Genomic DNA, 21,357 nt, shown 5'->3' with positions numbered 1-21,357 from the left:
TAAAGTAGATGGTCCAAGATTGGTGCTCTGACCTCTACTTCATCTCTAATGCTCTCCTGAATTCTCCTTGGACTATTTGTCCCTCCACGGGATGGATGGAATGGCAGGTAGTTATTATAATAACAGTTGTCATCATCACCTTAATTCTTTCTTATGCTTCTACAGATAGTGTAGATATACATTCACATGTATTTGTGATCCCTCTATTTTATAGGTGAAGAAAGAGGCGTTCAGAAAGGTTAAACGACTAGCCTGAAGATCCGTAGGTAGTGGATCTTGGCAGGACTCAAAACCCGGTCTCTGACTTCAGCTGGAAATGAAGGGAAGCAGGGTAAAGGATGTGCCGCTAACTATGGCAGAGATCTCTGGTCCTGGCATCAGTTTGGGTCTTGGTCTTTCATGTAACTATGACCTTAGCTGAGACTCTTAATCTATAATTTGAGGCCTTGTTTCTTTCTTTTATAAAATTATTTTAATGTTTTCTTTCACTCCCAAAACTGAGATTCTAGTCTTAGATTCTAGTTCGATCTTGAATTAGAACAGATAATACTTGGGGTACCTGACTGGCACAGTTGGAAGAACAATGACTCTCGATCTAGGGGGTGTAAGTTCAAGCCCCACGGTGGGTGTAGAGCTAGCTTAAAATAACCCCAAACAGATAGGGATGCTTGGGTGGCTCATTCAGTTAAGCGTCTGCCTTCAGCTCAGGTCATGATCCCAGGGTCCTAGGATCAAGTCCTGCATCGTGCTCCTTGCTCAGCGGGGAGCCTGCTTCTCCCTCTGACTGCTGCTGCCCCTGCTTGTGCTTTCTCTCTTTCTCTCTGACAAATAAATAAATACAATCTTAAAAAAAAAACCCAGATACTTTTTGCATCTTACGGATGGAGAAATTGAGGCACAGAGGGGCTAACAACATACTCTGTAACTCACGGTGAGTCCTTGTCCAGGGTTCTTTCAGCCACATCCCATTGGTTTTATTGCTATCCTGGTAGGGGTTCCTCCATGAAATGCCACTTTAAAGGTCACTAATTACAAAATGTTGTAACAAAAAAGTCACCTGCCTCATAATATATAATTGTCTCCTGTGTTCTTTTTGATGCTGATGGTCACGACAAGTTATAGGACTTGAACTAACCTCTTTTAGTAGAGATTTAGCTCATTTTTCTATTAGAGGGGATCCTCAAAGCACCTATATTATAAGGTCATGGTGAGAACTAACACACTGGATAACATTGAAAACAATGCCTGGAATGAACAACCAACCAATGAATGTGAGCTCTGACTGTTGTGTTCTGGTTGTGTTCTGTGGATTTCTTCATAGAGCTGCCAGCAGGTGTGCAGTCATGTAAGTGTCAGCTTAGAGAAGTAGAACCTCCTGTGTAAGGGATGCTAAATGCAAGTGCCTGCCTGGTATATTATTCACACCAATGTTGACATGGGCAGAGAGTAGGCAGAGGAAGGGCAGGCAAATTCGGGGGCAGGCAGGGGGACTTTTGAAACTGAGCCTTAGCAGTATTTGCATCTATTCGGAGAAGAAGAAACCTCTTTACCCTCAGGAGATAGTCCATGTCCTCTGCTCTGTCCTCTACACTTGCGGGCAGCTGGAGGGGCAAACATCAGGCAGGACCTTCCAGAGTCACCCAACAGGAATAGATCTTGAAGTCTTGGGGACCCATCTTGTCCACAGGAGAGATGGATGGAGATGACATGGTTCCAGAACCTCCAGTGACTGACTGATAAGAGAGCCATCACCCCGGTTATCATCTTATTTTATTTTTTGTTTCTGGGGACGGCAGTGAGCAATGGCTTCATCAATGTAGCACTGAGCATGGAACGGTTGCTACAGAGAACACTGTTAACCTTGTGATAAATTATTAGTCAGCCAGGGCCTCTTGCCTCCATCTGCAGTGGGTGGTGATGAGGAAGAACATTTATATTTTCCTGTATCCAGTGGCCTTCCCATACAACCCTGTACTGCAGTTCCTAGCCTTCCAATGGAACTTACCGAACACCGCCACCTTATGGTTCTTCACCTAGCTCAGTGCTTTGTGTTGCGTGAAGACCGCAACCCTCACCCTCCCCATCTTCCTCGGGCTAAAACAGAAGATGTCTGGGTTGGTTCCATGGATGCTGCTCGGTTCTGTGGGGCTCTCCAGCTTGAGCACCATCCTATTTTCATAGGCAACCAGAGCTTATATCTCTACTTTTTAAGGAGAGGGTTGCAATCTTGGAATGCCATTAGGAATACTATAAGATCACATGAGAAATCCTACTTCTTCTCTTTAAAACTTGTTACCTGTACAGTCTTTACTGTTGTCTTCCTTGTCGGCATGGTTTTGCTCATGTCTCTGGAAAGACACTAAGAAGGCCCTGCTGTCCATCGCAGCTTTCGTGACTCCAGTGTCCAGGCGCACATCAAGATTCTTTTGGCTCTCATCTCCTTTGCTATTGTCTTCACCTCCTATTTTCTGTCACCGGTGCTCAGCGCCGCAGGTGTTTTTCCATCTTGGAACTTAGGCGCTGGGTGTGGCAGGCAGTGATTTATTTGTGCACAGCCACCCACCCCGTCACTGCTCTTGAGCAACCCCAGGCTGAGAGGTGTGCTGGAGGGGGGCTGCTGTGCACAGTGCTGGGCATCTTGAGTTGCAATTAATGAAAAACCTCAGAGACTCTACTGCAGAGGGCATGGTACAATGGGACATGGCTTCTTTAAATCTCTTCGCCACTTTTAATGCTCTTTTCCTTTCTACTACATTTAATGACTAGGAGAATAACTTCAATGAAATAGGATTTCAAGGTGAGATCGAAGGTCCTGAGATAATGGGCTGGCATCACTGACTTACACTCAGCAAGAGTGTAGCTAATGCAGCTATGTTCCCTGTGGGACTTGATGTGGCCAAAGAATCAGGAAACTTTTATTTTCCCTGTGATCAGTCTCTTGGAGTTTAAAATTACCCTTCTGGAAACTGGATGCAAGGATCCTGACACATTGTTCAATTTTTATCTGTTGACCCAGACTGGAGAAGATATTTGGAACCTCAGTTTTCCTCTGGCTTCATACTATAAACCACCTTTCTTTTTTCTTTTTCTTTTCTCTTTTCTCCTTTTTTTCTCTTCTCTTTTCTCCCTTCCCTTCCCTTCCCTCTTTTTTCTTTTTTAAATCACTTCCCTGTTTTCCAGCTGTCTGTTGCAGTGAAGCTTTGTGTCTTCTATGCAAGAGTTCCTGGTGTCTGAACTCTCTTCACAGAGCACGGTCAATTTGTGCATGTGTGTGGCAGTACGTGTTATCTGGGATTTGTATATTTGCAGATGGCCTTTGGAGATCCCTATGAAAGCTAGGGGTTTATGATTTATCTAGTGCTTATGTTCTCCGCAGTAGCCTACTCTATTAGTTTGTTTTGTAAATGTTAAGGTCCATGAACCCAGATGTGACTTCTTTTATGCTGATATTGAGACTACTGAAATTTTTGACTTGGGGTGGTTCATCTGTATCTCTTTGACAAGATTTAAGAAGAAAAGACTTGGGTTTGGTTTGGTGAAGAGTGCAGGCTGCTTTTCTGCCTTCCACAGATCTTCTCAAACCTTCCTTGAGCTCAGTTACCTCTTGAACCATTCAAACTAAGGTCCCTAACCTTCCCTTTGTTTGCTTTAAAACCTCTCAGCCTCATCTCCTTTTTCATTAGAAGGTTTTCTAGAAGACCTGCTGTTGGCTTTTCATGGCTCTCTTTGCTTCTTTCCTATGCCCTGCTCAGTCAAGGATTCCCACTTCTATGTGAATCTTCAAACTTTCCCTCTTCATTGTCCTTACTTACCTCAACAAATGTGCTTCTTATCTTCTTTCCTGAAAAAGAATCCCCCCAACTCTTTTACCCCCTCAAGTGGCCATTCTGCTAATTAGTAACTTGCTGAGAATCGCCCACCACCCCATGACCCCTTACAATCCTCTTCTACTTCCCCATTCTGTTCAAATGTGTTTCTAAAGGACAAACAGGCATTCCTAATCCCTCAGTGTGAAGTTATCCTCAGCCCTCATCTTCTTTTTAAGTTTATTTATTTATTAAAGCAATACTCTACCCCAACATGGAGCTTGAACTCACGACCCCAAGGTCAAGAGTTGCAGGCTCTACTGACTGAGCCAGCCAGGCGCCCCATCAGCTTTCATCTTCTTATGTCTCTATAGTATTTGCTTCTCTTGATAATAAGTGATTTCTTTATTTTATTTTTTTTTTTTTTTTAATAATGATTTTTTATTATATTATGTTAGTCACCATACAGTACATCCCCGGTTTTCGATGTAAGGCTCGATGATTCATTAGTTGTGTATAACACCCAGTGCACCATGCAATATGTGCCCTCCTTACTACCCATCACCGGTCTATCCCATTCCCCCACCCCCCTCCCCTCTGTAGCCCTCAGTTTGTTTCTCATAGTCCATAGTCTTTCATGTTTCATTCCCCCTTCTGATTACCCCCCCTTCCTTTATCCCTTTCTTCCCCTACTGATCATTCTAGTTCTTATGTTCCATAGATGAGAGAAATCATATGATAGTTGTCTTTCTCTGCTTGACTTATTTCACTAAGCATTATCTCCTCCAGTGCCGTCCATGTTGTAGCAAATGTTGAGAACTCATTCTTTCTGATTGCTGAGTAATATTCCATTGTATATATGGACCACAACTTCTTAATCCAGTCATCTGTTGCAGGGCATCTCGGCTCCTTCCACGATTTAGCTATTGTGGACATTGCTGCTATGAACATTGGGGTGCATATGGCCCTTCTCTTCACTACGTCTGTATCTTTGGGGTAAACACCCAGTAGCGCAATGGCTGGATCATAGGGTAGCTCAATTTTTAACTTTTTAAGGGACCTCCACACGGTTTTCCAGAGTGGCTGTACCAACTTGCATTCCCACCAACAATGTAGGAGGGATCCCCTTTCTCCACATCCTCTCCAACAATTGTTGTTTCTTGCCTTGTCTATTTTTGCCATTCTAACTGGCGTAAGGTGGTATCTCAGTGTGGTTTTGATTTGAATTTCCTTGATGGCTAATGATTTTGAACATTTTTTCATGTGTCTGTTAGCCATTTGTATGTCTTCATTGGAAAAGTGTCTGTTCATATCTTCTGCCCATTTTTTGATTTGTTTATTTGTTTCTCGTGTATTGAGTTTGAGAAGTTCTTTGTAGATCTTGGATACCAGTCCTTTATCTGTAGTGTCATTTGCAAATATATTCTCCCATTCCGTGGGCTGCCTCTTAGTTTTTCTGACTGTTTCCTTGGATGTGCAGAAACTTTTAATCTTGATGAAGTCCCATAAATTCATTTTATCTTTTGTTTCTCTTGCCTTTGGGGATGTGTCATGAAAAAGGTTGCTTTGGCTGATGTCGTAGAGGTTGCTGCCTATGTTCTCCTCTAGAATTTTGATGGATTCCTGTCTCACATCGAGGTCTTTCATCCATTTGGAGTTTATTTTTGTGTATGGTGTGAGATAGTGGTCAAGTTTCATTCTTTTGCATGTAGCTGTCCAATTTTCCCAGCACCATTTATTGAAGAGACTGTCTTTTCCCCACCAGATGTTTTTTCCTGCTTTATCAAATATTAGTTGCCCAAAGAGCTGAGGGTCCATTTCTGGGCTCTCTATTCTGTTCCATTGGTCTATGTGTCTGTTTTTGTGCCAGTACCATGCTGTCTTTGTGATCACAGCTTTGTAGTACAGCTCGAAGTCCGGCATTGTGATACCCCCAGCTTTGTTTTTCCTTTTCAACAGTTCCTTGGAGATTCGGGGTCTTTTCTGGTTCCATACAAATTTAAGGACTATTTGTTCCAGTTCTTTGAAAAACGTTCTCGGTATTTTGATCGGGATAGCATTGAAAGTGTAGATTGCTCTGGGTAGCATGGACATTTTAACTATGTTAATTCTTCCGATCCATGAGCATGGAATATCTTTCCATCTTTTTATGTCTTCCTCAATGTCTTTTAAGAGTGATTTATAGTTTCTAGAATAAAGGTCCTTTACGTCTCTGGTTAAGTTAATTCCAAGGTAACGTATGGTTTTTGGTGCTATTGTAAATGGGATGGATTCCCTGATTTCTCTTTCTTCGTTCTCGTTATTCGTGTACAGAAATGCAACTGATTTCTGAGCATTGATTTTGTATCCCGCCACGTTACTGAATTGCTCTATAACTTCTAATAGTTTGGGAGTGGCTTCTTTTGGGTTTTCCATATAGAGTATCATGTCGTCTGCGAAGAGAGACATTTTGACTTCTTCTTTGCCGATTTGAATACCTTTGATCCCTTTTTGTTGTCTGATTGCTGTTGCAAGGACTTCTAGTACTATGTTGAATAATAGTGGCGAGAGTGGGCATCCTTGTCGTGTTCCTGATCTTAAGGGAAAGGCTTCCAGCTTTTCCCCATTGAGAATAATATTTGCAGTAGGCTTTTCATAGATGGCTTTTATGAGATTGAGAAATGTACCTTCTATTCCTACACTCTGAAGGGTTTTAATCAGGAAAGGATGCTGTATTTTGTCAAATGCTTTTTCGGCATCAATTGAGAGGATCATATGGTTCTTGAGTCTTTTCTTGTTGATATGATGTATCACGCTGATTGATTTGCGAATATTGAACCACGCTTGCATCCCAGGTATGAATCCCACTTGATCGTGGTGGATAATCCTTTTAATGAACTGTTGGATTCTATTAGCAAGTATCTTGTTGAGGATTTTGGCGTCCATATTCATTAGGGAAATCGGTCTGTAATTCTCCTTTTTGAGGGGGTCTTTGCCTGGTTTGGGGATCAAGGTAATATTGGCCTCATAGAATGAGTTTGGTAGCTTTCCTTCTGTTTCTATTTTTTGAAATAGCTTTAGGAGAATAGGTATTATTTCCTCTTTGAATGTTTGGTAGAATTCCCCAGGAAAACCATCCGGGCCTGGAGTTTTGTTATTTGGAAGGTTGTTTATCACTGACTCAATTTCTTCATAATTAATTGGCCTGTTTAAGAAATCAATTTCTTCCTTTTTCAATCTTGGTAGTTTATAGGTTTCCAGGAAGGATTCCATCTCTTCCAGATTGCTTAGTTTATTGGCATATAGCTGTTGATAAAAATTTCTAATAATCCTTCCAATTTCAGTGGTGTTCGTCGTGACCTCTCCTTTTTCATTCATAATTTTAATAATCTGGGTCCTTTCTCTTTTCTTTTGGATAAGTCTTGCCAGTGGTCTGTCAATTTTATTGATTCTCTCCAAGAACCAGCTTCTAGTCCTGTTGATCTGCTCTACTGTACTTCTGGTTTCTGCTTGATTGATTTCAGCTCTAATTTTGGTCAACTGCTTCCTCGTGCGTGGATTAGGCCTGTCCCTCTGTTGCTGTTCCAGCTTCTTGAGGTGAGAATATAAAAACTGCATTTTAGATTTTTCTATTCTTTTGAGTGAGGCTTGGATGGCTATGTATTTCCCCCTTAGGACTGCCTTTGCAGTATCCCATAGGTTTTGGACTGTTGTATTTTCATTCTCATTGGTCTCCATAAATTGTTTAATTTGATTTTTGATTTCCTGGTTTATCGAGTCATTCCTGAGCAGGATGGTTCTTAGTCTCCAAGTGTTTGAGTTTCTTCCAAATTTTTCCTTGTGGTTGAGTTCCAATTTCAGAGCGTTGTGGTCTGAGAATATGCAGGGGATAATTTCAATCTTTTGGTATCGGCTGAGACCTGTTTTGTGTCCCAGAACATGGTCTATTCTTGAAAATGTTCCATGGGCATTAGAATAGAATGAGTATTCTTTGGTTCTGGGGTGTAGTGTTCTATATATATCTAAGAGGTCCAACTCGTCGAGTGTGGCATTCAAAGCCTTTGATTCTTTGCTTAGTTTTTGCCAGGGTGTTCTGTCTATTTCTGAGAGTGGAGTGTTGAGGTCCCCTACTATTAATGTATTTTTATCTATATGTCTCTTTATTCTGGTTAAGAGTTGGCTTGTGTATCTTGCTGCTCCCCTGTTGGGGGCATATATATTTATAATTGTCATATCCACTTGTTGAATACTTCCTTTAAGAATAATATAGTGCCCTTCTGCATCTCTAACTATAGTCTGTAGTTTAAAATCCAATTTATCTGATATGAGAATTGCTACCCCAGCTTTCTTTTGAGGTCCATTTGCGTGAAAGATGGTACTCCATCCCCTTACTCTCAGTCTGAATGCATCTTTGGGTTCGAAATGAGTCTCTTGAAGACAGCAAATGGATGGGTCATTTCTTTTTATCCAATCTGCAACCCTGTGGCGTTTGAAACCAGAATTCAAACCATTAATGTTCAGGCTGAGTACTGAGAGATATGCTTTTAATTCTGCCATGTTGTCAGTAAAGTCTTTGTTTGTATTGGCTGTGACTTTCTGTTTTGTATCACTCTTGGGGCCTTTTTACTTTTATAGAACCCCCCGTAATACCTCCTGTAGGGCTGGTTTCGTGGTTACGAAATTGGCTAGTGACTGTCGATTCTGAAATGTCTTTATTTCTCCATCAATTCTGAATGACAGCCTTGCTGGATAAAGGATCCTTGGCTGCATGTTTTTCTCTGAAAGAGCTTTAAAAATGCTCCCCCAACCCTTTCTCTCATTCCAGGTCTGTGTAGACAGGTCTGATGTAATTCTGATGCCTTTGCCTTGGTACGTGAGAAATTTCTTTGCCCTGGCCGCTTTCAATACTGTTTCTTTGGATCTCATATTTGCGAATTGCACTATGACGTGACGTGGTGTAGGTCTGTCATGGTTGAGCTTGGGAGGGGTCCTCTCTGCCTCTTGGACACGAATTTTTGTTTCCCTTGCTAGATTAGGGAAGTTTTCAGCTACAATTTGTTCAAATATCTCTTCTAGACCTCTGTTTTTCTCCACCCCCTCGGGGATGCCGATGATTCTAACATTGGATCGTTTCGTTGAGTCAGTAATCTCCCGTAGCCAACATTCGTGGGCGTGGATTTTTTTAAGACCATCTTCTAATTTTATTTTTTCCTCTATTAACCCATCCTCCAATTCACTAACCCTTTCCTCCGCTTCCGTGACCCTGGCCGTCAGAGCCTCTAGTTTTGCCTGCATTTGGCTCATAGAATTTTTAATTTCTGTCAAATTCGCTCTCATTTCCGCCCTTAGGGATTGTATATTCTCAGTAATATTTTCCTGAATACTTTTTTCAAGTCTACTCATTATCTTGACCATTGTTACTCTGAATTCCATTTCTGATAATTTGGTTACATCCATATCCGTTACTTCTGTGGCAGAGGCCCCTGACTCACTGTCTTTTCTTTGCTGGGGGGGGCTTCTCCTTCTTGTCATTCTGATGAAGAGAGGTTGCGGGGTTTCCAGAGCCCAAAATTATTGACTGGGTCCCAGGCCGTGCCTCTTGTTTTATAGGGATCTTAGAGATGTGGGCTTCTTCTTTAAAGATTTTATTTATTTACTTATTTGAGAGAGGGAGACAGACAGTCAGCAAGAACGAAACAGAAGCAGGGGAGTGAGAGAGGAAGAAGCAGGCTCCCAGCGGAGGAGCCCGATGAGGGACTCCTTTCCGGAACGCCGGGATCACGCCCTAAGCCGAAGACAGGCGCTCAATGACGGCGCCACCCAGGCGCCTCCGGTTGTGGGCTTCTTGATTTTTCAGCCTGCCTTCTGTGTTCTGGGGGAGGGGCCTGCCGCGCCGATACTCAGGCAACCCTGTTTGGTTAGAGTCTCCGTGTCCCCTGCGAGGGAGGATGGGGATGGGCACTCTCTGAGCCGGTATTTCCAGGCTTTTGTTCTCTGGCGGCTTTCCCTGGCGGCCGGCTATGCCTCTTCTGAGGGTCAGAGCAGCAGAGGCTGCATTGTCGCAGAACAGAGGGATTGCGGCCCGTTCTCCACTGATGTTCTGGCCACTTTAACTCTGTTACTGTTGGTGCTGCTCAACCCTGCGGCGTCCCGGGATGTGCGCACCAACTCGGCGACCCTGCCCTCACTTCCAGGGCCGGCGCGTCTCTGTCCTTTGTGTTTCTAATGCCGCCAGCCACCGGCCCGCGCGTCTCTGTCCTTTGTGTTTCTAATGCCGCTAGCCACCGGCCGCCCCGCGCGCTCCCGGGTCTCCCGGTCTCAGTCTATGCCCGGTGAGCACACCTCGATTCCGGAGTTTCGTGAGAAGCCTGGTGGCGCGCGCACCCGGTTCAGGGTCTCAGTCTGCTGTTTCGCGGGTGCCGACCGCGAGTCCGCCCGCTCCCCCGTGCAGGTGGCCCGCCAGCCGCCAGCCGCCCCGCGCGCGCTCCGGGAGTTCCCGGTCTCAGTCTGGATCCCGTGAGCACACCGGGATTCCGGTGTTCCGGGAGATGCCTGGTGGCGCGCGCGCGTTCACGGCTCACCGGTCTCAGTCCGCTCTCTCGCGGGTGCCCTCTGTGTGTCCCCCGCTCCCCCGTGCAGGTGGCTGCCGCTTCCCGGCGCCCAAACGCGGCGGCTCCCTCCCCCTTCCGTTTATCTTCCGATATCTGTGCACGGTTTACAGCTCCCCTCTTCGTACCTCAATACTCAGCGCTGGAGATGTTCATTTGTAGAGATCCAGATGCATCATCCTGCGTCTCAGGCTGATTCCGTGGTTATTTAGGCTGGTCTGGTACCTATCCAGCTCGACTCAGGGGACCGGCTGAAAAAGGGGTCCCCTACTCCTCCGCCATCTTAACTCCCTCCTAAGTGATTTCTTTAAAACAACTCATTAAAACTACTTTTACAGAAGTAAAACCTGATCTTGATAGAAGATTTTTTAAAAAGGCAAATGAGCGGCACTCATAATTGCCCATCTGTAGGTCTTCCTGAAAGTCCTGTGATGCTGCACTAGGTTCTCTCCGCTCTGCTGCTCCTCTTGTGTCTCCCTCATACCTGCTCATCCTCCTGACCCCTGGCTCTGTCCTTAACCAGCCATCTTCTTTCTTGGAGATTCATCTGCGCCTTTCCTTTTGTGTTTACATCTACTCACATAGCTTCACTTATGACCTTCATGCAAATAATCAATCATCAGAACCTTGGCCTTCCTCAGAACTCCAAACCTCTGTTTTCTTCCGCTTGCTGGATATTGCCACCTGATCATACCATGAACATTTCAAATGTAGTGAGTTCAAAATGGGTATCCTCCCCCTCTTCCTTTCCCTCCACCAGCCCCCTTTTCTGTTCAATTGGATCCATTTCTTCTATTATTTATATCCAGTAAATCAGGCTTACCACCTCTGAGATTATTTTCACTCCCCATCTCTGCTGAGCCCTTGAACTTAATTAGCAACTTGTCTTCAATTGCTACCTCTACAGTGTCTCTATTGTCTGTCCCCTTCTTCCCATTCCTGTGGATTCTAGTTTAGATTAGACTGTCCTCCTCTCTCACCAGGACTGCTAAAATTTCTTCTTCACCACTTGCTCCATTATGCTTTCCCCTTCCTCCTAATCAAAACTACCATTACCAGATTCATCTCCTGAAGGCATAACTAACCATTCCACCCACACTCTCACTGCCTCTCAGCGCCTAGAAATGAAGCATGGGTCCCTAAACCTGGCATTCACAAACTTCCACAATATGGCAATAATTTTATCTTTCTCTGTGTCTCTTCTAGTAGAATTCTATTTTGTAGCAAAATCTGGATTATCCTTATTCCCACTGTACCTGGAGCTTCGTCCCTGGCATACTGAAATGTGCTCTCTTATCCCCACAGCTACCTGTGAAAATCCTATTTAATTTTCCCCCCTATTTAACTTTTAAAGGCTAATTCAAATGTTTCCTCTTCAGGGAAGCTTTTCTGGTTTGCTATCCCCCAAGCTTTGCTCTCTCTGACCTTTGAGGACATATAAATGGGGTGTTCCTCAGTCATGAGATGAATTCTGTCTTGTGGTAGAATTATCTGTATTCATGTTTTATTCTCCCTAGTATATTTTATTTTATTTACTCTTTTTAAAAGACTTTACTTCTTTCTTTATTTTAGGGAGAGAGTGCAAATGGGGAGAAGGGCAGAAGGAGAGGGAGAGGCAGAGAATCCCAAGCAGACTCCACGCTGAGCATGGAGCCTGACACAGGGCTTGATCTCATGACCCTCATGACCTTGAGATCATGACCTGAGCTGAAACCAAGGGTCAGATGCTTAACCGACTGAGCCACCTGGGTGCCCCTTCCTAGTATATTTTAAAGTGTTTGAAAGCATGGGCTGCCTTGTACTTTTCTATGTGTCCCCTGAAGCACTTAAAAATGCTTGATACATTGAACAGAATAATTCTATTGCACCTGGAACTCAGCCATAAGCACATGGACTTTTGTCTGTATATTTATTCCTGGGCTACCTACTACATTTTTATGCTTATGTTTGAGCAGTATTTCCTTTGTTGACTGACCAGCTAATTTTTGGAGGTCAAACTTATATTCTCTTTCTCTTTGACTAATACTCAATGTAAAAACAATAAATGGGTAAGTGAAAGAGTAAGATATGCCTAATTTTGTGATGGCTTTACCTTGCTTCTTTCTTGTGAATTTACATGTTGCTAAGCAACTGTGAATGACTAGCTTAGCTCCTTCCTATGGGAATTTCAGTGAAGTGCCACTTCTCTTTGTTACTGACCCAGTCTCCCTTTCTAAAGCACCCTGTATAAGCTAATCTTTGTTCCTTCCTCTTTTCACATTGTTAGCCCAGGAGAATAGGACATCTACTGGAATCTGAATGATCTTCCCGCAGGGACTAGTTCTCCTGGAGCTCGAACACACAGGGAAACATAAAAGAGTAGCAGGGTTTGTTGTACTTTTAAAATGCATAGTTAACTTATTATTATCATTAACTTTTGTCTATAGTCTAATTTCATCATACATTATGAAGATATTAATAATAATCATTTATGAATGCCTATTTTATGTGAAGCAGGGGCTAGACATGATAGAAGTAGAATACCTTAGTGCTATAGCCTTTAAGACAGTGTGGTATTGATGCAGGGATAGACAAATATATCAACATGTACTCCAGATAATAGTTACATGGAAAATTATATATGATAAGTGAGGCATCTTAAATCAGTGAGGGGAAAAAATGGTCATTTCATAGTGTTGCAGTATATTGGTACTACAGTGGGAAAAACAAAAATATAGTTAGAGCTGATATTTTATCCTAAATTGCAGATAGATTATTTTAGTCTGGATGTTACTTAATTTTCTAACACCTCCCTTTTTTTGATAATTCAATTTTTCCTACATTTTGTTTCATGAAATACTGCCTCTAAATGTTACAGAAATGTTGACTGTTCTCTCCCCCACCTTTTTGGATGGCATGCGTGCCTTTAGCTTCTACAATCTAGAAAAGCCCTGTTTTCTTAGGTCGCCCCCCCCCCCCTTTTAAGATTTATTTATTTGAGAGAGAGAGTGTGCACAAGCAGGGGAGGGGCAGAGGGAGAGAGAGAGAGAATTCTCAAGCAGACTCCCCACAGAGTGTGGAGTCCGATGTGGGACTTGATCCTAGGACCCTGAGATCATGACCTGAAATGAAATCAAGAGCTGGACATGTAACCAGCTGAGCCACCCAGGTGCCCCAATATTTAAAATTTTTTTTATGAAAAGATTCTATAAATGCAGGGACCACTGAAGTCCTTTCAATTTTAAAGGGCAAATAACAGATTGCCAGAAAATATTTACAAACATTTTTAAAAGATAAAAGCTCTATCTCTAATATACAAAGAGCTTCTACAAATCGGTAAGAAAAATAAAGGCAAGCTAATAGAATTGTGGTTAAATGATTAAAAATAGATAATACAGATTGCCACATATACATGTGAAAAGCAGCTTATCACTGTTGGTCAGGAAAAGGCAAATTAAAACAACAATAAAGTACTAATATAAACACAGCTGCATAAATCAGTGGTTTTCCCCTCCTTTCCCTGGAAAGCACTTAGAACAAAGAAGAAAGTTGAAAGAAGACTCTGAAAACTCTATTTTCAGTGAAGATGAGAGACAGGTAATCCACAGATTTCAAATTATGTGAAATCACTACCAATCACAGGTGAGATCAGGTAGAGTCAAGAAAGAAAATGAAAAGAAGAAGCATGAAGGAGAGTAAGAGGGCCCAGCAGGACCAGAATTAATATTCCAGCAAAAATACACTTTCTGAAGATAAGAGACACACCTTCAAATGCAGAATACCCTCAGTATGCATGTGTTAGTTATCTATTGCTGTGTAACAAATTATCCTGACACTTAGTAGCTCACAACAACCTTTATTATAACCTCATAGCTTCTGTGGATCGGGAAGCCAGGCATGTCTTAACTGTCACGGGCTGCACTCAACTTCAGGCTCATCTGGGAAGGAGCCACTTTCCAGCAAACCTGTGTGGTTGCTGGCAGGATTCAGTTTCTCATGAGTTATTGGACTGAAGCATCAGGTCCTCATGAGCTATTGACTGGAGTCCTCCTTCAGTTCCTTGCCACATAACCCTCTCCTTAGAGTATATGACTTCATCAGCCCCACAAGGGGCTCAGTCTCACCACTCTGAGATCACAACCTGAGCCGAAAATGGGAGTGAGACACTTAAGCAACCACACCACCCAGGCACCTCTCTTAAGTGAGTTTCTTAATTTAATGTAGGACCTATAAAAATGCCAACTTACTGCCTCTTTTTAAACCTATGAAAAAAAGACTAACATATTCGAAGTTTATTATGGAAGTTGAAAGAAGCCAAAAAAGAAAACAATAAGGTAGATAAGCTCTATCATACATTGATGTATAGTGTGAACCTCAAAATTTAAGTGTTTGTAGTTATACCCAGTAGAACAAGTAGTCTAGAAAGCAAATACATTCAATATGGGGATTTAGTCTAAATTCAGTACAAATAAAAGTAATCTTTCAGATCAGAAGCAAATGGATTGTTCAGTAACTGATACTGAGATAACAGGAGAGCCCTGAAAAAAAAAAAATTAAGGTATTGCCATACCTCGAGCTGTGGATCAAATGTTTAATGTTAAAAAAACAATACAACCACTAGAGAAAAAAAAGGGAGGATGAGGGTTCTTTTAAAACCTTGGGGTATGGCTGGGGTGCCTGGGTGGCTCAGTCGGTTAAGTGTCCAACTCTTGATTTCAGCTCAGGTCATGTTCTCACAGTGGTGAGATCAGCCCTGCATTGGGTTCTGTGCTCAGTGTGGAGTCCGTTTGACATTCTCCCTCTCCCTTTGCCCCCCCACCCCCACCCATGTGCACTCCTGCTCTCTCTTGCTCAAGAGAAATAAATAAAATCTTAAAAAAATAAACAGAACTTTGGGGGTGTGGAAAGTCTTTTAAATCCACAAAAGATTGATCAATTAAAATTTAAAAAATTCTCCATAGTAAAAATCTAGAGGAAATTTACCAAAAATATAACAAGCTGGGAAAATATTTGCATTCATAATGAAAGTTTAATCTCTAACATATAGAAAACTCTTGGAAATGGGGAAAAAAGATTAACAACCTAAAAGAAAAAGAGAAAAGGCAAATACTATGAATGTGTAGTTCACAGAAAAGGGGAAATACAAATGGTTCTTAAACACAAGAAAGATAGTTGACCTAATTTATAATAAGACATATGCAAATTAAAACTATATACTGAGACCATGTTTAACTATCCATTTGGGAAAACTCCCAAACATTGAAACCACTTTTTTACCAAATTATTGGGGAAATATGTTCTCTTATACATTGTTGATGGGAGTATAAATTTGTATGATTTCTATAGAGGGCAATTTGGCAATGTCTATCAAATTTAGTAATGCATGCACCCTTCGATCCAGCTCCCTAGGATTTTGGGGTGTATCACACCTTCTCACCGGTTACAATTTGTGTCTTACCCTGTTGGGCCTGCTGGGCCTTGAGTCTGTTACAGATCTGGAAGCAGTTGGAGGAGGTGGGGTCATTAGTAGGATTAGCAGTACCTTGCAAGGAAGCTACTAGAGGGGAGTCCTTTGCAGCCTCTACAGGGAAGGGGTGACCAACTTCCTCAGATAAGAGAGGAAGAGTTGCCTCTATTGAAAAAGAAGATTTGACAGAATTTAGGGGTTCAAGTTTCTAGCAATCTGCACTCCACATCTCCCCATAATATCAAAGCAAGTCTAGATTAATCCCCTTTGTGTTTTTTGGCCTAGTTTTGTCCCCTGCCCTATCTTTTGTCTCTTAATTCCCTACAGTTTTCTCCAGAAAGCAGTTAGTCAAAAATCACTTGTGCAAGAACCCTGCAGGCTCTGCTTCTAGAGAGCTTGGTCTAAGTGCTCTGCCCTTCAGACTGGATCTCTTGATTTACTTCGTAGATGCCTTCTTGAGACATCCACATGGATGTCTAATAGGCATTTCAGACTTACCGTATTCCACACTGAGCTCCTGATATTTTTCTGCTTCAACAGGCTTCTCTCACTACTACTACTACTACTTCTTCTTCTTCTTCTTCTTTTTTTTTTTTCTGTTTCAGTAGATGGCAACTCCATTTTTCCTGTTGCTTTGGACAAAGCTTTTTACATTCCATGCACAATCACTCAGCAACCCTGATGTTAAGCTATTGAACTGGGTGCTAAATCGATGTTTGGATAAACTGCTTCTGGGTTAGGGTTTCATATGTAGCAAATAGCTCCTTCCCCTCCACTGCAATCTATTGAAAGTTGGCCCCTGACGTAAAGGTTTGAAAAAAATCGGGGTTAGAGTTGTCAACAGCTTTCGAAATGAATCTGTAATTCCACCATTTATCACCACCTCCACTACCCCTACTCTGGCGCAAGCCACAGCTGCATCTTGCTTGGATTATTGCGCGGCCTCCTAACTGGTTTTGTAGCTTCTACTCTCATTGGCCTTTGGTCTATATTCAGCACGGCACCTAGCAGGCTCCTTTAAAAATATGTCATGGGGCACTTGGGTGGCTCCGTCGGTTGAGCATCTGACTCTTGGTTTGGGCTCATGTTATGGTCTCAGGGTTGTGGGATTGAGCCCCGTGTGGAGCTCTGTGCTCAGCAGGGAGCCTGCTTCCCCTCTCTCTCTCTCCCTCTGCCCCTCCCCTGCTCAGGCACACATTCTCTCTCTCAAATAAATAAATAAATCTTAAAAAAATATATAAGTCATATCATATCACATTTCTTTCAAAATTCTCCATTTGCTTTTTAACCTCAGGAAAAAACCTAAGTTTTTGTTATGAACTAGAATGCCCTTTATGATACTGTTTGGTATGATAGTTGCCTCTGCTATTCTACCCCCATTTTCCACTGCTCTGGTCACTTTGGCTTCCTTGGTGTACTTTGACTAAATCAGGCATACGCCTTCCTCTGAGCCTTAGCATTTGGGGACCCCTCTGCTTGGAAAGTTCTTCCCCACATGTTGGTATGATCACTTCCTCACTGCTCCAGGCATTGTCATCTCCACTCTAAACTGCCATATTATTCCCTTCCCTGCTTTGTCTCCTCAGCATCATCACTGTCTATTTTACACTCTTATTTTTTATCATTTGTTTCCCTCACAGTGATGTAAACTCCACAAGGATAGCAATTGGTGTCTGTTTTGATCCCCCCTGGCAAGTGGTAGGTGCTCCATAAGTATTTGTTGACGACAGGAAAACATTATCTTAAAATTAACTAGATTACTTAATTAGTGCAAGAATTCATTATTTCTATGCCTGTAGAAGTGTCTATGGCTGCTAGAAACTGGATCAGCAATGAACATGGTCTTATAAATTCAGACACTTTCGTGATTTTTGCTGGTTCACCGACGTAACAGCTAGCCTTCCATTTTCTACAGTTGTTAGGAGAGAGAGCTGATTGCTGCCATGATTCTTTTGCATTTGAACAAGACTTTATTGAACATCTAGGTATGGAAGTCTAAGCACATATCTCCCAGCTACGTGCAATGGGGATATGAAAGTAGAATCTACATATTCAAGAAATCTACCATGTAACATACACCCTCCAGTTACAGGGATACAAAACAGTTAAGCACTGCAGTGACCTTTATCAAGTACTACTGGTTCACTAGTTCACTATTAGACCCTGGTGCTGAGAGAATTCTAGAATGGAATTAATCAGGCACAGTTGTCCATCATTATTTATAATGTTTTGCTGCAAATTTTATATGTCTCAAATACATGATGTTGGTGATCTTCCATCTATCTTTGATAACACTGTTTGGTTTTGACGTTTCTTAATGTCACCAGTGGCCTCCTATTCTGAATTCCTATGGCCTTTGTCGCTGGCCACTCTTGTGTGGTTCACTCAAGTGAGGAGGGATAATCTCAAGATTTTAAAAAGTCAGAGAATAAGGGCTTGCGTGGGAGGAGAGTTGGGAGGGAACGGAACCTTTGAAATCAGGTCGGAATCGTGCAGCAGGGAGTGAGCCAGGACATGGCTTTACGTGGCTGCTCACGCGGCTGGCCTCTGGCACGGGCTTGTAATGAATCTAAGTTCCAGTGGTTTCGATGGTCGGCCTTGGTAACAGATAAAAGCTTTTGAAACTGGGCTTTAGCAGTGGGCAGCTGAATGCATTTCGAATTTTAGTAAGCTGAGCTGACATGTCTTTTAACTATAAATGATACTAATCCTGGACTACAGTGATGGGAACCCAGGGCTGGGATAGCAGAGAACTATAGGGGGTGGCAGTGTTTTTTGAGGACTCTTATTTTTCTTTTAGTAAGAATAAACCATTTTTTAGAAGAGGTTGAATAAACTATTTAAGATACAGTATTTACAGAAAAGTATTCATTCTCTGTATTGCTCGAGGTGATTTATAAAAATGCGAAACCACTCCTTTGTCATTAGATGATTATGTCACTTACGTCAGAACTAAAGTGCAATAGTTTTTTTTTTTTTTAAGTTTATTTATTTAAATAATCTCTACACCCAATGCGGGGCTCGAACTCACAACTCTGAGATCAAGAGCCACACACTCTTCCTACTGAACCAGCCAGACACTCCTAAAGTACAATAGTTTTGAGAACAACATGGATTTTCGCCTCCAAGGAGCACTATAGTTTTCCTAAGATACCAGATAGGACTGAGGTTGGTGGCTTCCTACCCTGCTGACAAACTCCTTGGATGTGCTGTGATTTGGGTCATCACCAGAAGTAGGATCCCTTCAATCCTGTAGGGGTCAGATTCAAAGAGACTGTTGTTCTTATTGCTGAAAAGTTTCAAATGGAGAAGGAAAATAGCTGGTCCAAAGGTTTAGCATTGGAAAGCATTTGGATTCTAACTCCTTTGTACTGTAATAGAGAAATCCATAAGGATGCTGGGAGAACAGCTGCATTTCTCAAATTCAAGCTGATGTCTGTATTTATGTGAGTCAGTAACATTTTTTTTGTTATCTGTTTCTGTTACATGTTTTAGTGCAGCCGAGTTTCTATGAATCTGTTATTTTTTGGGAAAATAATCACCGGCCTTTAGTAGTAAGACCAGATTTTCAGGGCTCCAGCAAACAAGACTGAAAATATCTTTATATGTACAACATACACATTTCTTCTCAGCATTTCCAAGGTAGACACAAGCATTATTGTTTCTGTTATCATAGCATTTATATAAAGTCTTGCTAACTCTGTCTCCTGAAATAACCATAAATTTAAAAGCATCTGTAGCAAAATATGTCAGTAATGCAATTTGTAGAAGGGTGACACATAAAGCTTATTTTAAAAAGGAAAACAACCAAGCCCATTCATTCAACAAATATTTCCTTTGTGCCCATTGTGTGGGAGATGTGGGGACTGGAGAAGACACAGTCTTTGTGCTTTAAAAGAAAAACATACTTTTCTATTAGACCAAAAGCAATGTCTAAAATTGAAGCATGCGTTTAAAAGATTAGGCCCTATATGCACCCCAATGTTCATAGCAGCAATGTCCACAATAGCTAAATTGTGGAAGGAGCCGAGATGCCCTTCAACAGATGACTGGATTAAGAAGTTGTGGTCCATATATACAATGGAATATTACTCAGCTATCAGAAAGAACGAGTTCTCAACATTTGCTACAACATGGACAGCACTGGAGGAGATAATGCTTGGTGAAATAAGTCAAGCAGAGAAAGACAACTATCATATGATTTCTCTCATCTATGGAACATAAGAACTAGGATGATCGGTAGGGGAAGAAAGGGATAAAGAAAGGGGGGGTAATCAGAAGGGGGAATGAAACATGAGAGACTATGGACTCTGAGAAACAAACTGAGGACTTCAGAGGGGAGGGGGGTGGGGGAATGGGATAGACCGGTGATGGGTAGTAAGGAGGGCACGTATTGCATGGTGCACTGGGTGTTATACACAACTAATGAATCATCGAGCCTTACATCGGAAACCGGGGATGTACTGTATGGTGACTAACATAATATAATAAAAAATCATTTAAAAAAAAAAAAAGATTAGGCCCTTTTACTGTGTCCAGAAAATATGCTTTGAGAAAATATTTTATTGCGGCGGAATACACCTAACATCAAGTTTACCATTTCAGCCTTTGTAAAGTGTACATTTCTGCGGCATTAGTGCATTCGCGTTGTTATGCAGCCATTGCCACCATCAGCCTCCAGAACTTTTCATCTCCTCCAACTGAAACTAGCCGTTAAACAAAAATGCCCCATTCTCCACACCCCCTCCCCCCAGCCCCTGGCAACCACCATTCTATTTTTTTGTCTCCATGAATTTGACTACTTTAAGCACACCACTTAAGTGGAGTCACACAATATTTGTCCTTCTGTGTCTGGCTGATTTCACCAAGCATAACGTCTTCAAGGTTCATCCATGTTGCAGCAGATGTCAGAATTTTCTTCTTTGTTAAGGCAGAATAATATTCTACTGTCTGTGTAGACCACATTTTATTTATCCATTCATGGGTTGCTGCCACCTTTGGCTCTTGTGAATAAGGCTGTAGTGAACATAGATGTACAAATATCTGTTTGAGACCAAGCAAATGCTTTTTAGAATCTGAATGAGTGGTCATGAACACCATGAGGAAGACTCATTGTGGCACAATGAATTAAAGTATTTACAGGTGCTGATGGGTGAAAGAACCAGAAACTGTATAACTTTTTTTTTTTTTTTTACTAGACCAGTGAAAGAGCCACACTGCAGAGTATCTTTGCTATAAAGAATGTGACATGACATCCTTCAGCTACAGAGAGTAGCTCAGCGGTTGCTCTGTGGAACAATACCGTAGAACCTAGGGTTTCCCTGGAGGCAGGAGCGGGCACAGGCACTGATCGATGGAGCCTCACTCCTCCGTGGAGTGCACACACCGGAAACTCTAGTTCTCCTACAACAAGAATGGCTTTAAAAGCGCAGAATTCAAGGTAGTCAGTCTTTGCCCTAAATTCAGTAAGTTTCTTCCTTGGGTAAAACTAGATTAAACCTTCATATGTTTTCTTCTC

The 21,357-nt window shown here is 42.1% G+C and overlaps 1 protein-coding gene across 1 annotated transcript; it reads left to right on the top strand.

Moving 5' to 3' along the window:
* Positions 1-1,692: 1,692 nt before the first annotated feature.
* On the top strand, positions 1,693-14,385 carry TAS2R60 (taste 2 receptor member 60). Its single transcript, XM_045793682.2, is given in 8 exon segments — positions 1,693-1,728; positions 1,730-1,858; positions 1,860-1,888; positions 1,890-2,170; positions 2,173-2,502; positions 2,505-2,568; positions 2,570-2,619; positions 14,246-14,385. Coding segments are annotated over 8 exon segments (1,059 nt in total).
* Positions 14,386-21,357: the final 6,972 nt, after the last annotated feature.

The sequence above is a fragment of the Ursus americanus genome, chromosome 3 (assembly GCF_024610735.1).
Source record: "Ursus americanus isolate L20-20 chromosome 3, mUrsAme1.1.p, whole genome shotgun sequence".
In the NCBI taxonomy this organism is placed as follows: domain Eukaryota; kingdom Metazoa; phylum Chordata; class Mammalia; order Carnivora; family Ursidae; genus Ursus; species Ursus americanus.
Note: the sequence above shows the minus strand (reverse complement) of the source record. Positions and strands in the feature narration are given on the sequence as shown.